General features: G+C 43.2%; 1 protein-coding gene across 1 annotated transcript; it reads left to right on the forward strand.

The window, feature by feature from the left end:
- The first annotated feature begins 229 nt into the window (after positions 1–229).
- LOC108706499 (spermine oxidase) lies at positions 230–15,781 on the forward strand. Its single transcript, XM_018242981.2, has 7 exons — positions 230–381; positions 3,699–3,934; positions 4,721–4,947; positions 6,079–6,252; positions 8,654–9,350; positions 12,478–12,638; positions 15,322–15,781. The coding sequence occupies exons 2-7, from the start codon at positions 3,727–3,729 to the stop codon at positions 15,457–15,459; spliced, it is 1,605 nt and encodes a 534-aa protein (XP_018098470.1). The 5' UTR covers positions 230–381; positions 3,699–3,726; the 3' UTR covers positions 15,460–15,781.
- Positions 15,782–16,119: the final 338 nt, after the last annotated feature.

Genomic DNA, 16,119 nt, shown 5'->3' on the forward strand with positions numbered 1-16,119 from the left:
TCCGACACTGTCTCCTCCCCGGTCTGACTGGTCTCTGGGACAAAGAAGATTCCGCAGGCGCTTGTCACTAGTGAGAGGCGGGAAAGGGGCGGAGGGAAAGGCAGGAAAGGGGCGGAGGGAAAGGCAGGAAAGGGGCGGAGGGTAAGGCAGGTGCCAAGGTGCAAGGGGCGGGCTGATACAGGAGGCGGAGCAAGGCAGGGGCGGGGGAAGCCGGGGGCGTGTCTATAGTGGGAGGGTCCGGGCCAGAGGCTGATAAACAGACGAGCGCCGGCTGCGCGCACTTGTAGCGGATCAGTGCGGGACTCAGAGCGAGAGAGAAGCACAAGCGAGAGAGAGAGGCAGAGCCGGGGAGCAGAAAGCCGCGAGGTCGCTAGGAGGAAGGTATTGTCCTTGGTATTGTCTGTGTGTGCCCCGCCCCCTCCTGTGTGTAACACTGTGATGTCACTGAGTGTGAGTGTGCCCTCTCTGTAGTCTGTCTGATTGTGCAACCCCGGCCTCTCCTGAGCACTGACACCTCCATAGTCCAACTGCAGCTCTCTGTATCTCTGTGTATCTCTATACTATATCCATATATCTGTGTGTTTCTGTACCTCTCTATCTCTCTGTATTTCTATTTATATATCTAAATGTGTCTGTACCTCTCTATCTATCTATCTATCTATCTATCTATCTATCTATCTATCTATCTATCTATCTATCTCTGTATTGTATCTCTATCTCTCTATAATATATAAATTATCTATGTGTGTATCTGTACCTCTCTATCTCTCTATATGTATCTCTCTATAATATATATATATTATCTGTCTCTCTCTCTCTCTCTCTCTCTCTCTCTCTCTCTCTCTCTCTCTCTCTCTCTCTCTCTCTCTCTCCTGTGTATGTCTCTATAGATCTGTCTATCTCTCTCTGTATCTGCTGCCTCCCCTCTCACACATTGGGATATTGGGAGTGATTCGTGGCTGTGCCAGCGCTACTTGATTTCATTGTATCACTGGGGGGCTGCTCTCCTCCCCATGGTCCTGCCACTCTTATTCTTCTCTCCTGCAGTTGGTCACTGGGGAGACAACCTAAGCCTGGGGTGCTGCACGCTCGCTGGGTGTGAGATACTCGTGTCTGCCCCTTTATCACAGAGTATGTGGTACCTACATATCCTGCATTTATTGGCTGGCTTGTATCATCATTATGATGTCACACTATGATGTCTGTACCCCTTGGTTTATACGAAATTTCTTTGGGCTCCTTTTATCCACCTTGTGTTACAGACCCCCAGCGTCACACTGATCTCCCTTCTCTGCAACGGTCCCTTCTCTGCAACGGTCTAGCAGAGGATGCTGGGAAATGTATTTCACAATTGGATGACATCATTATGGGAGAGGGGAGTTCACTTGTGTGAAATACACTTTTATTAGACTTTTAAGGTGGGACTCAAAATGACGTTTCTCTGCCTGACCTCATTCCAGGTGGGGCCCTCCTCCCCATTTCCGAATTCTTCAGATATTTGCTCACTCGTGGCCAGTTTCTATGACTAATACATTGGTGCTGATGTGGCACTTTTGTTCCTTGGTGCAGGGGGAGGGGTTTGTGTGTTTTAACCCTTTCATATGATCATAACTCTTAAAGGACTATTAGTTGGTACCTCTAGCTGAACTACAACTATACACATCTGGCAAGTGCTCCCGGATGGCAGCCAGAATGAGTACTTTGGGTACATTGTGGTAAGCTTGCAGTTGGTCTGTATGTTGATTTCTATCAGTGGTGGATCTTTTCAGTGTAGCCAATCACAGTGGGCATTGGTTGGAGTCAATTTGATAGAAACTGAGCAGATTGCATGGAAGGCTTGTGTGTGGGTAGATTGAGTAGCAACCTTGTGTTGGCTCTGTACCTATACAATGCGCTTGGGAAGCAGGTGAGGCTGTGATTGGCTGGGGGACTGAGGGCAGTTGTATGACATCATCATGTCCTCCTCAGCTTGGCATCAGTTCTGTGCAGCTGCTGGAAGTGCAGGAGGGCTGCCAACAAGTTTATTCAATAGATGCTATGACATAGAGAGGTTCGGATATCTCTAATTGACTAATGAAATGTCTCTCTGAGATCACATGTCTGGCTCTTTGGGGTCACCTAATGATGTCTTGAGGGTGGGGGGGCTAATGGTATGATCCTGCAGAGAATTTTAGACAAACTTTAATGACTGTATCCCTTTAAGGCTTAAACCCCTGGAATTAAAGGCAAACTGGAATTATTTATGTTACAGTGAACGGGAGTAGGGATGGGGTTATTTTTCGATTCGTTTTGCCAAAAAATGACGCCCATAGACTTGTATGGCGGCATGCATCAAAAAAAAAGACGCTCATCAAAACAATTTCGCCGCACGACAACATTTTTGACGGCCATAGATTTTAATGGGCGTCTGCGACATTTTGCGGGGGGCGAATTTTTGGCGAAACTAAATGGGTCAAATTCGCCCATCCCTAAATGGGAGCCTTTTTTTGCCCCATACAGTGCTGTTACTTCACTGAGTCAGGGCTCTTTGATACTCTTTGATACTCTTTGATACTCTTTGATACTCTTTGATACTCTTTGATACTCTTTGATACTCTTTGTTACTCTTTGTTACACTCTTACTCATTGTTTGTTACTCTGTGCTGTGACTGCAGTACATTAGTGTGGGTTGTGTAGCATGTGCCCTCGGCTAACCCCTTGTTGCTTTTGCTGGGTGTGTGTGTGCGGGGGAGTTATTTCCTTTAACTATGTAGTTACCGTGCAATGGCAATTTACCTGCATATCCACCTTTAACCACCTAAGCTCCTGTGATATCAGATTTATCTGTCACCCTGCCTGACTCCTGTAGGTTACTTACTGTCATGGGGAAAACATGTTTCTTTCAAAACACATCAGTTAATAGAGCTTTTCCAGCAGAATTCTGCACTGAAATACATTTCTCAAAAGAGCAAACAGATTTTTTTATATTTAGTTTTGAAATCTGACATGGGGCTAGACATATTGTCAGTTTCCCAGCTGCCCCTGGTCATGTGACTTGTGCTCTGATAAACTTCAGTCACTCTTTACTGCAAGTTGGAGTGATATCACCCCCTCCCTTTCCCCCCCAGCAGCCTAACAGAACAATGGGAAGGTAACCAGATAGCAGCTCCCTAACACAAGATAACAGCTGCCTGGTAGATCTAAGAACAACACTCAATAGTAAAATCCAGGTCCCACTGAGACTCATTCAGTTACATTGAGTAGGAGAAACAACAGCCTGCCAGAAAGCAGTTCCATCCTAAAGTGCTGGCTCTTTCTGAAATCACATGACCAGGCAAAATGAGCTGAGATGCACCTACACACCAATATTACAACTAAATACACTTGTTGGTTCAGGAATGACATTTTATATTGTACAGTGAATTATTTGCAGTGTAAACAGTGTCATTTAGATATAAAAACGACACCATAAAAATCATGACCGAAAGCCTTTTAAGGGTAATGTCACAATGGGTAACTTTTTTTTGCTTTCAACAAAGTTAGGGGGCTGCTCCTGCTGAACTTGGTGCAATAGCAGTACTTTTGTGTGTGTAGGTTTTGGTTACAGGGTGTCACCCTTGATACCTACGTGCGGTGGGGTAAAAGGGAAATGATAGTCGTCTCAGTTATTCCTTTCAGACCTGTTGCACACAGTAAGCCGTATGGTCTCTCCCATCCAGGGTATCGCAAAGAGAGAGCTTGGACGGCATGCAAAGTTGTGAAATATCTTCAGACGGCACTGATGATCCTCTTAGTAGCGGCTCACGGAGACACCGGCAACCTCGAATAGTGATTATTGGGGCTGGGCTCGCTGGCCTGTCTGCTGCAAAAACCCTCCTGGAAAAGGGCTTCACGGATGTGACGATCCTTGAGGCGTCTGACCGAATCGGAGGCAGAGTCCAAAGTATTAAACTTGGTGAGTGCACCCCCAACTGCCAAATGTCCTTCTGTAGCCCTCCTGTTGTGTTATCCACTTACAAAAAGGTCTGTACAGAGAGATCCCATAAAACTATGGCAGTATAGGTATTACCTGTACTAAGCACAATTCAGCAGGAACAGCCCCCTAAGTTTGCTCATAGTCTGTACAGAGAGATCCCATAAAACTATAGCAGCATAGGTATTCCTCTGTACTAAGCACAATTCAGCAGGAACAGTCCCTAAGTTTGCTCATAGTCTGTACAGAGAGATCCCATAAAACTATGGCAGCATAGGTATTCCCTGTACTAAGCACAATTCAGCAGGAACAGTCCCCTAAGTTTGCTCATAGCCTGTACAGAGAGATCCCATAAAACTATGGCAGTATAGGTATTCCCTGTACTAAGCACAATTCAGCAGGAACAGCCCCCTAAGTTTGCTCATAGTCTGTAGAGAGAGATCCCATAAAACTATAGCAGCATAGGTATTCCTCTGTACTAAGCACAATTCAGCAGGAACAGTCCCTAAGTTTGCTCATAGTCTGTACAGAGAGATCCCATAAAACTATGGCAGCATAGGTATTCCCTGTACTAAGCACAATTCAGCAGGAACAATCCCCTCATTTACTATTGGGGCAGGGTGCAAAGACCTGTATATGGGAATGTATCTAATCAGCTCTGATGTGCAGCTACTTATGGCTTGGTTCACAGAATGGAGCATATAAGAAATTTATAGGCTAAGAAATTGGCCAGAGCTTCCTGTCTTATCTCCTTTCTCTCCCTCTCAGAAAACGCCACGTTTGAACTGGGAGCGACCTGGATCCATGGTTCCGACGGCAACCCCATCTACCATCTAGCAGAAGACAATGGTTTGTTGGAGGAAACTACGGACGGGGAGCGAAGCGTCGGCCGCATTAGCCTCTACTCCAAGAATGGAGTGGCTCACTACCTCACCAACGGCGGCCACAGGATCCCGAAAGATCTGGTTGAAGAATTCAGTGATGTATATAACGAGGTGGGTGCCTCTAATAAGCCTGTGAATCCAAAATTTCAAAGGGTAAATATGCCTCAATTACTATAGTCTTGGCAAAAAATTATTAAAACTGAAAATATAGGTTCTGGGTGGGGGTTGAATTGGTATTGAGTGGCAGTGCCGTGCGTCAGGATTGTACAACCCCAACGTTGGGAATGAAATACCAGTCTTTCCGCTTGAATTTCCCCTGGGAGCTGAACCTGACTGACGTGGCCTCCGAGAGCTGATTGAATAACGTAATGAGCCAAATGTTTTGCAACAAAATAAAGGAGTATTCCCGAGCGCCCCCTCACATTCAGCAGTCAATCAGCTTCTCGTTGGTCAGGGATCAGCGGCTACAATGGAGAAGGGGGAACATCTCTTTGATGCATTAATTAGGGAACATTTCAATCCTCAAGGGCCCCTTAAAGGAGAAGTAAAGCTACAGAAGCAGTTTATTGCCAATAGATTAGCCACAATAGTACAAGCTATAACACTATATTTATTCTGCGGAATGCTTTACCATACCCGAGTTAACGGCTGTAGAAGATCTGTTTGTTTAGGATAGCAGCTGCCATATTAGCTTGTTGTGACATCACTTCCTCCCTGAGTCTCTCCCTTCTCACTCCTAGCTCAGGGCTCTGATTACAGCAGGGAGGTGAGGAGGGTGGAGAAAAACAAACTGAGCATGCTCAAGCCCTAGCCCTGGATACAGAAGCCCATGAGTACACAATAGAAGGAAAGAAATGTGGTGTTTTGATCACAAAACAAGGAAGTACAAATAGTCTTCCCCTTCCCATCCCTAATTCGCATATGTAAGTTAGGATTCGGATTTGGTACGGTATTTGGCCGAACCTCTTGTAAAGGATCAGATCTTTGCATCGGTATTCAGGACAGTTCTTTAAGTGTAGTAAAGGGTCTCCTCCTCCTCCAATTGGCTTATTGTTCTCTAGCACCCTCATAGTTCTTCTTTAAAGGGGAACTCCTCACTATCCAAAAGTCACATGAGCCAATTCTTTATTATGTTTTTGTTATTCTATATTTGGAGGTTTCTTTGCCTCTGTGTGAAGATAAACCCGTTCCTTGATGTTAAATTCCAGGCCCTGTACCTAAATCTCTCTGATCTCTCCGCAGGTCTATAACCTGACTCAGGAATTCTTTCAGAACGGGAAGCCGGTCAATGCTGAAAGTCAGAACAGCGTTGGAGTTTTTACGCGTGACGTCGTGCGGAAACGCATCAAGGAGGATCCCGACGATTCGGAGAACACGAAGAAGCTCAAGCTGGCTATGGTTCAGCAGTTTTTAAAGGTCAGTGCTGCCCCCCCTCCCGATTGGCACCGATTGGTTCTTATACGGTGTTATTGGTGATTGTTTGGTTATGATTAAAATTAAGGGTTGTTACATCCGGTTTGGAAAGGCAAATCCTAAGCCTATGACCAAGTGTGAAACGCATAAGGCTATGTATTAATTTACTGTGAGGCCTAAAATAAAGTTCTCCTTTCTTTTCTACAAGCCTGTCTGTGTGATGTGTAAGTACCTGACTTTTTTTAGTTTTTGTTTGGAGATTTCTACCTTGAGCTGTAGGTCCCACGTAGTTCTGGTGAGATTATAAACTTATTGGCTTTATACTGGGATTTTATCCTTTTAAGGTAAGGCCGCACTGGGCGTTTTGGGGAGATTTGGTTGCTTGGCGACTAATCTCCTCGTCTTCTTAGCGACAATCTCCCGAAAAGTCGCCAGCGCTAAAGCACACGTGGAGATGCGTTTTCTATAGTAGCCCGAAGTTGCCTCAGCGAGGCAACTTTGGGCGACTATGGAAAACACATTGCCGCGTGTGCATTAGCGCAGGCGACTTTTTATTATAGCATATGGGAAAACAAGCAGTTCAGGGAGATTGTCGCTCAAAAGACGAGGCGATTAGTCGCCAGGCGACAATCTCCCCGAATCTCCTTGTGTGAACTAACCCTTAAAGGTGAATCCTTCCCTGTAAATAAAAGACAAGAAAGGCTAGTTTTGGGGTGATTTTAGATTAGCAGCATTTTGTCTTTTATTTTTGTTTCCCAGCTCATTCTGTAAAAAAGCCCTGAAAGCTGATTATTTCCATTCAATTTCACGTGAAAGCACTTGTGTGTGTTTAGGGAAGATATGAAAATCCCTGCTGTGTTGATTGGAAGGTTTTGGCTTGCCGACTGCCGCCTTGCCATCATATGTATTATTTAAGCCTTAAAGGAACAGTCACATCAAAAAATTAAAGCATAGCGGCTGGGCAGACAATTCCTTTCACTTTCCATTCAGCACTTCCTACATGTCACTGCTCTCCCCACATTCCCCCAATCTCTTCACCATTTAATTGTGTAACCAGGACATGGGGATGGACATCAGGTCCCCCATTCTGGTGCACAAACAAGATTCTGAGATGATACAAGACTTGTCTTAATAAGTGTCCTCAATATGGCTCCTGCCTGTTTGTTATAATTGAGTTTCCACTCAGAAGGAAACAAGATTCAAATAATTTATACAGTGTAATTAAAGTTCATTTTGCTTGACTAATGTATAGGATTTTGAAAACATTTTTGGGGGGCGACGGGTCCCGTTTAAAGTAATACAAATATAATGTTGGGTTGCCCTGCACTGGTAAAACTACTGTAGTTTATATAAACAAGCTGCTCTGTAGCCATGGGGGCAGCCATTCAAGCACAGGATACACAGTAGATAACAGATAAGTACTACTATAGTTTATATAAACAAGCTGCTGTGTAGCCATGGGGGCAGCCATTCAAGCACAGGATACACAGTAGATAACAGATAAGTACTACTATAGTTTATATAAACAAGCTACTGTGTAGCCATGGGGGCAGCCATTCAAGCACAGGATACACAGTAGATAACAGATAAGTACTACTATAGTTTATATAAACAAGCTGCTGTGTAGCCACGGGGGCAGCCATTCAAGCACAGGATACACAGTAGATAACAGATAAGTACTACTATAGTTTATATAAACAAGCTGCTGTGTAGCCACGGGGGCAGCCATTCAAAGGAGAAAAGGCTCAGGTTACACAGTAGATAGCAGAGCTCTGTAATTTGATATATTTTATACACTATTTATCCTGTGCCATATAAAATCCATTTTTCAAAAGAGCAAACATTTTGAAATCTGACATGGGGCTAGACATATTGTCAGTTTCCCAGCTGCCCCCACTCATGTGACTTGTGCTCTGATAAACTTCAGTCACTCTTTACTGCTGTACTGCAAGTTGGAGTGATATCACCCCCCTCCCTTTCCCCCCCAGCAGCCAAACAACAGAACAATGGGAAGGTAACCAGATAGCAGCTCCTAACACAAGATAACCACTCCCTGGTAGATCTAAGCACAACACTCAATAGTAAAATCCAGGTCCCACTGAGACACATTCAGTTACATTAAGTAGGAGAAACAACAGCCTGCCAGAAAGCAGTTCCATCCTAAAGTGTTGGCTCTTTCTGAAAGCACATGACCAGGCAAAATGACCTGAGATGCACCTACACACCAATATTACAACTAAATACACTTGCTGGTTCAGGAATGACATTTTATATTGAAGAGTGAATTATTTGCAGTGTAATTGAGAAATAAAAACTAAAACATAAAAATCATGACTGAATCCCTTTAATCTTTATGGTTTTAATCTGCCTCGTTTTGAATTAGATTTTTTTCCCTCTCCGTAAGGTTGAAAGTTGTGAGAGCAGTTCGCACAGTATGGACGAGGTGTCGCTCAGTGAGTTCGGCGAATGGACGGAAATTCCTGGCGCCCATCACGTTATCCCTTGCGGATTCATTCGGATAGTGGAGATCCTTTCCTCTTCTGTCCCTGCTTCGTTGATCCAGCTGCGCAAGCCCGTGAAATGCGTCCACTGGAACCGCTCCGTAAGGAAACAGATCGACCAGGTCGCCGACCACAACAACGACCAAGTGGAGGACAAGGGTTTCCCCGTCTTTGTGGAATGTGAAGATTACGAGTTCATCGCGGCTGATCACGTCATTGTCACTGCCTCTCTGGGCGTCATGAAGAAGTTCCACGAGACTCTGTTTCACCCCAGTCTCCCGGAAGAAAAGGTAACGGCCATCGAAAAACTGGGCATCAGCACCACCGACAAGATCTTCCTGGAGTTCGAGGAGCCTTTCTGGAGCCCCGAGTGTAACAGCCTCCAGTTTGTGTGGGAGGATGAGGCCGAGAGCGAGAGCCTGACGTATCCCGAGGAGATGTGGTACAAGAAGATCTGCAGCTTTGATGTCCTCTACCCCCCGGAGAGATACGGTTACGTGCTCAGTGGCTGGATTTGTGGGGAGGAGGCTCTGATTATGGAGAAATATGATGATGAGACTGTCGCCGAAACCTGCACGGAGCTCCTGCGCAAATTTACAGGTTGGTCTCACTGGGCACAATCTGCTCTCCGAAGTTACGTTAACTTTTATTATGTTATAGAATGGCCAATTCTAAGCAACTTTTCAATTTACTCTTTTGGAATTATTTGCCTTCCTCTGATTCTTTCCAGCTTTCAAATGGGGGTCACTGACCCCATCTAAAAACAAATGCTCTGTTAAGGCTACAAATTTACATAGTAAGTTAGGTTGAAAAAAGACACACGTCCATCAAGTTCAACCTTTTTAAAGTTTTTTATTTATTTTTTTTAACCTGCCTGTCAGTTGATCCAGAGGAAGGCAAAAAACCCCATCTGAAGTCTCTCCAATTTGCCTCAGAGGGGGAAAAAATTCCTTCCTGGCTCCCAAATGGCAATGGGACCAGTCCCTGGATCAACTTGTACTATGAGCTATCTCCCATATCCCTGTATTCCCTCACTTGCTAAAAAGCCATCCAAATGTATTTTTGCTCATTTTTAATCCTCGTCTTTCTATTCAGGCCTCTCCTATTCATATTCCAGTCTTTTATTCAAATCAGTGCATGGTTGCTAGAGTAAATTGGACCCTAGCAACCAGACTGATGAAAATGTAAACCGCAGAGCTGCTGAATAGAAAGCTAAAAAACTCAAAAACCACAAATAATCAAAAATGAAAACCAATTGCAAATTATCTCTGAATATCCCTCACTACCTGATACTAAAAGTTTATTCAAAGGGGAACAACGCCTTTAAATTTGCATTTAGTATGATGTAGATTGATATCATGAGACTATTTGCGATTCTTTCATTGTTTTTAGGCTGTTAGATTTTTATTCAGCATCTCTCCAGTTTGGAATTTCAGCAATCTGGTTGCTAGCGTCTGAATTTCATATCCCAGTCTTTTATTCAAATCAGTGCATAGTTGCTAGGGTAAATTGGTCCCTAGCAACCAGACTGATGAAAATGTAAACCGCAGAGCTGCTGAATAGAAAGCTAAATAACTCAAACCACAAATGAAAATCAATTGCAAATTATCTCTGAATATCCCTCACTACACGATACTAAAAGTTTATTCAAAGGGGAACAACGCCTTTAAATCTGCATTTAGTATGATGATATCATGAGACTATTTGCAATTCTTGCATTGTTTTTAGGCTGTTAGATTTTTATTCAGCATATCTCCAGTTTGGAATTTCGTTAATCTGGTTGCTAGCGTCTGAATTACCATAGCAACCATAAATTGATTCGAAAAGGAGACTAGAATAGGAGAGGGTTTCAATAGAAAAAGGAGTAATAAAAGTTGCAATAACAATATATTTGTAGCTTTATAGAGTATTTGGGAGAGGGGAGGCAGTGCAGACACGGTGCTAATGGTGGGGCTGGTCATATCCATTATGGAACCTTTTTTAAAGGTCTTATTTCAGCAGTAGAAAGTACAAAACAAAGGCAGTCTAACCTAGTTGCTTCTTCCAGCTCACAGCCTTAGTGAAATTTTAAATTGCACGTTTTTCACTCTCCAGATTATTCTTTCTTTTTGCACTTTTCACTCCCCTACGTTGATTGCTGCAATTTTTGTGTGAAAGCCTCAAAGCTCTGGGAAAACCTGGCGACTAAAGGCTCTGTTATAGGCAGCTTGTGTAACCCTTTGTTATACTCATTCTGACCCTCGGACAATACGTTTGCCTGTACAGAATACACCAGTATATAGGAAAATAAGCCTGTTATAAACGGTTAAGTCTCCTTGTGAAGTCTGTGACCTGTGTAACTCGACATGGCAGCTCCGGATACTTACATGCTGACTAGGCAGTTCTTAAAGGACAAGTAAAGTTAAACTTAAGTAGGTAGAAATGTTGTACATGATGTTTTGTGCTTCTGTACCAGCCCAAGGCAACCACAGTCCTTTAGCAGTAAAGATCTGTGTGTCCAAAGATGCCCCAGTAGCTCCCCATCTTCTTTTCTGCTGATTCACTGATTCACATGCTCTGTGCTGCTGTCACTTACTGAGCTTAGGGAGCCACTCACAATATACAGTACACATAGAATAGAAATGTCACAATATAAGGCTGATTAGTAATTAATACACATAATTACTACATGGCAGCACAGAAACCAGTGCAATTAGCATCAGAATTGAATAATCAGCAAACCTGTAGCATCAGCTTATATTACAGCCAGGGAAGCTCATTTTCTGCTGGATAATTAGTGACGAGCCCTAAGCTTAGCTTCTCAACAGCCAATCAGAGCCCACTGAGCATGTGAGTGTCACAGACACTTTCCAAGATGGTGACCCCCTGTGACAAGTTTGAAGTCCTGGATCATTGCTGCTATTGACAAGCTCAAACTTTAGCCTCCTGCAATAAGTTCACTATATAAAATGACATTTTTAACCACATTCATTTTTAGGCGTTAGTTCTCCTTTAAAGGAATCGGCAGAAAAGAAGGGGAGCTACTGGGGCATCTTTGGAGACACAGATCTTTACTGCTAAAGGGCTGTGGTTGCCTTGGGCTGGTACAGAAGCTCAAAACATCATGTACAACATTTCTAGCTACTTCTTTAGTTAGGCTTTAGTTCTCCTTTAAGGGTATGTGTAGGTCAGAATGGGAGTGACATAATGACTGTCCTTCAGTAAGTTGGGCATCTTTAAAAGGGATCTCCAGCCTTGGCAAATGAAAATTTAATTCTACATTTATTAAAGTATCCGTTGGTCCACTGGCCTCGGCTACATTGTTTCAGGAGTCTAGAGCCGGCAGTGCAGAGACAAACTGCTTTCAAGTCATTTACAAATACATTTTTCACTCTGAAAACAGGTTTTTGGGGGGTGGGAGTTCCCCTTGTCTCTGTACTTTGTGTGATGTCACCGAGTGGGAGAATATTTTTGCTGCAATCGGCAAAGTGGATTGTGAAAGTGGAAATGCAGATGGGTGAAAGGTTTTTGGGTGACGCACGGGGTCCTTGGGCAATCGCACATAAAGGAAGTAGCCCAGCTGTTTGGTTTCTATTGCCCCCTGCCCCGTAAATCTTTATAGAACTGTTTCAAAGTAAATCTTTTTTTGTTTACAGGGAGCTACCAAAGGTTACTGGGAGTTGTAGTTCTGCAGAATCGTTTTCTCTCTGTTCTCCCATTTGCTGACATTTGTTTTTTCCCCATGTAGGGAATCCTAACATTCCAAAGCCTCGGCGGATACTGAGGTCCTCGTGGGGCAGTAACCCGTATTTCTTTGGGTCGTATTCCTACACTCAAGTGGGCTCCAGTGGAGCAGATGTAGAGAAGCTGGCAAAGCCTCTGCCTTATACGGAGAGCTCCAAAACTGCTGTAAGTATCTAGACTGCTGCTGCTGCACCTCTTCTTGCTTCTGGTTGCAGCTATTCAGCTTTCTGTATATAGTAGTGCAAAGTACTGGTCCTACACAAGGCTTTCACCCTGTCAGTGGGAGGGGGCTGGGCCCCCTAAATAACAATATAATCTTAGTGACCACTAGGGGTTTATGTCTCCTTAGAACAGGGTTGGTGGTTTTCCAGCTTAATTGGGCCACTAATTTAAAGCCCAGGCTGGTTTTGAAAGTACAAACTAGCCAAGGTACAGCTTTGGCTACTTTTTGGGCCTTTGACTGGTTTGTACTTTGGAAACCAGACAACGTTTTTTTTTCTTGCTTTAATGTGCCGAGCCTGCCTCTCCGAATGCATGTTGGGTAATGGAGTTTTTGTATCAAAATTTGCCAAGTTTAATGTAAGTTTAAAGGGGAACTCAGTCTTCCAAACCAACATTTGATAGTGGCCACGTAACACAAACCCCTAATATACCCATCTCAGTTTCTTCAAAAAGTCTGAATAAATGCCATTCTCTATGCTGAAATCCAGCTGTGTAACCGTTCTTCTCTTTCTGCATCATTTGAAATCCTGGCAGGGAAGGAGGGGCTAAACACTGATGTTAGAAATTGTAACAACTTCTCCACAGCTTACAGACAGCATGCAGGAACTACATAACCCACAATGCATTGCACTGGGATGTTCCTTTCCTTATTAACATCACATGTGCAGGGAATTGTGGGGTTTGGAGGATGCAGGCTGAGGACACATGATACAAAGTAACAGTAGTCAGATAGATCAGCAGGAGAGCAGGGGGTTCGGCTTAGGGAATAGTTCCAAACTATTAAAAATCATGAAAAGTCTGCATATTTAATTGTATATTGCAAAGTTGCTTGAAATTATGTTGACTTTTCAAAAACAATACACTCTTCACAAATACTCGCACACACACCAACGTGTAACTGCACATATCATTCTACTTTGTTTTCAACTACACCTCCCTACCACATTTTTAAAAATGGCCGTTGGTTTTGGCAGTCTCTCCCTCTTAAAAGCCACATCAGCAGTCGGCGGGGGAAACCAAGGCACAGGAGATGTTCATACAAAGTAATGCTATTAAGCAAAGAGGTGAACAAGTTAGGGACCACCATGTGGGGTTTACCTTGACGTGGTATGGTGGCTTATCAATTTTATGATCATAACTTTGTAACAAAAAACCCTGTTTTTTTTTTAAATTTACATGCACTTGCATATTTACTTGAATTACTTAGACAGGGCTCTAAATATTTAGAGATTTGCCTTAATTGTGCACCCACAACCCCCCCTTTTTTGTATTTGACTTTTCAAAAAGCTTAAAGGGATACTGGTTATGGGAAAAAAATCCCAGTTAATATTGCTGCTCCTCCAACAGAATTCTGCACTGAAATCCATTTCTCAAAAGAGCAAACAATTTTTTTTTGAAATCTGACATGGGGCTAGACATATTGTCAATTTCCCAGTTGCCCCAAGTCATGTGACTTGTGCTCTGATAAACTTTAGTCTCTCTTTACTGCTGTACTGCAAGTTGGAGTGATATCACCCCCCTCCCTTTTCCCCCCAGCAGCCTAACAGAACAATGCAAAGGTAGCCAGATAGCAGTTCCCTAACACAAGATAACAGCTGCCTGGTAGATCTAAGAACAACACTCAATAGTAAAAACCCATGTCTCACTGAGACACATTCAGTTACATTGAGAAGGAAAAAGAGCAGCCTGCCAGAAAGCATTTCTCTCCTAAAGTGCAGGCACAAGTCACATGACCAGGGGCAGCTGGGAAGTTGACAATATGTCTAGCCCCATGTCAGATTTCAGAATTGAATATAAAAAAATCTGTTTGCTCTTTTGAGAAATGGATTTCAGTGCAGAATTCTGCTGGAGTAGCTCTATTAACTGATGTGTTTTGAAAAAAACATGTTTTCCGATGACAGGATCCCTTTAAGTTATGTTTGTGTGCAGTTCCCCTTTACTGTAAGACTTCTTTACTCAGCATGCAATGGGACTAATGTGTGTAGAAGTCTGGAGTTACCAGATTTTGGGCTTTGTACCCCAGTCTCCTGCATCTCTCAATACAGGTTGGGTAACATAGGTTTTGTTTTAACAATTTGCCCTCTGCCAAGTTTAATGTAAGACTACAATACCCAGCATGCAATGGGATAGACGTGTAGAATTTGGGGTACAGAGCCCAAAATCTGGTAACTCCCAGTCTCCCATCAGTCTTAAGCATGCTCACGTTTTTCAGTGACTTTCCTCAATTTCAGACAATTTTGGGGCCACCAGAATGTCTAGACCTGTTGTACTAATATTTATTAATTGTATATGTATTAGGGACCCCTACACTTCCTGTGTCCCCCTCTGTAGTTACCCTCCTGGTGACGAGCGAATCTGTCCCATTTTGCTTCATGGAAAAACTTGGGGGGCAAAAAGGCATATTTTCACCTATATTTTATTTTTTAGACTTTTTTTCACTGCACATATTGTGCTATTTTTGGCTACTTTTGAAGTGGCTCTTGGCTAGTTTTGTAGCCGACTTTGGCTGGTTTTGGACGTTAGAGCTGGTAACGCTGCATTAGAAGCCAGTAGTAAAGGGGAAGGTGAAGTCATTTGATTTAATTGGGTTATGTAACGTTTACATGTCCTTTTATCCTCTCCGCAGCCGCTGCAGGTGATGTTTTCGGGCGAGGCCACACACAGGAAGTATTATTCCACCACTCACGGGGCTCTGCTCTCAGGCCAGCGGGAGGCCGAGCGTCTGTCCGAAATGTACCAAGATCTCCTGCAGCGCCAGAAATGAGGCCTCACAACCACTAAACTTGGGATTGCCACTAATGTCCGTCTACTTGTCCCTTCTGTCTTTCTTCTTTTTTTTTTTTTTTTTTAACAATAAATATGTCCAGATTTTTATCTTTTTAAGAAAAAAAAAAAACCGCGACCGTTTTAAAGAAAAGTGTCACCAGTTGACCTTTCCTGTACTGTATGGCTCGTGGGAAAGGTGCTCTCTCTGTCATGTTTTTAACACTCGCACAACCGGTGCCTCTCCTTCTCTCTTCTCTGTCTTGTAAGTGCCTTCTAGGATGCTAAAAGAACACAAATAATAATAAATGCATATCAGGTCAGATGAGCCTCTGATTCTTTATAGAGATTCATATATTGGAAATAATCACCAGCAAATACTGTGTTTTTTTTTTTCTCCTTTTTTTCATGTTTTTTTAAAGTGGTACCGCTCCGTCCTGTAAGTGGTGCAAGGTGGTATAAGGCTGGACAGCTGATGGCTTTAAAGGGGTTGTTCACCTATTAGTATGATGTAGAGAGGGATATTCTGAGACAATTTGCAATTGGTTTTCATTATTTATTTGTGGTTTTTCATTTATTTAGCTTTTTATTCAGCAGCTTTCCAGTTTGCAATGTCAGCCGTCTGGTTGCTAGGGTCCTAGCAACCGTGCATTGATTTGAA

This window comes from Xenopus laevis, chromosome 1S (genome assembly GCF_017654675.1).
Source record: "Xenopus laevis strain J_2021 chromosome 1S, Xenopus_laevis_v10.1, whole genome shotgun sequence".
NCBI lineage: Eukaryota > Metazoa > Chordata > Amphibia > Anura > Pipidae > Xenopus > Xenopus laevis.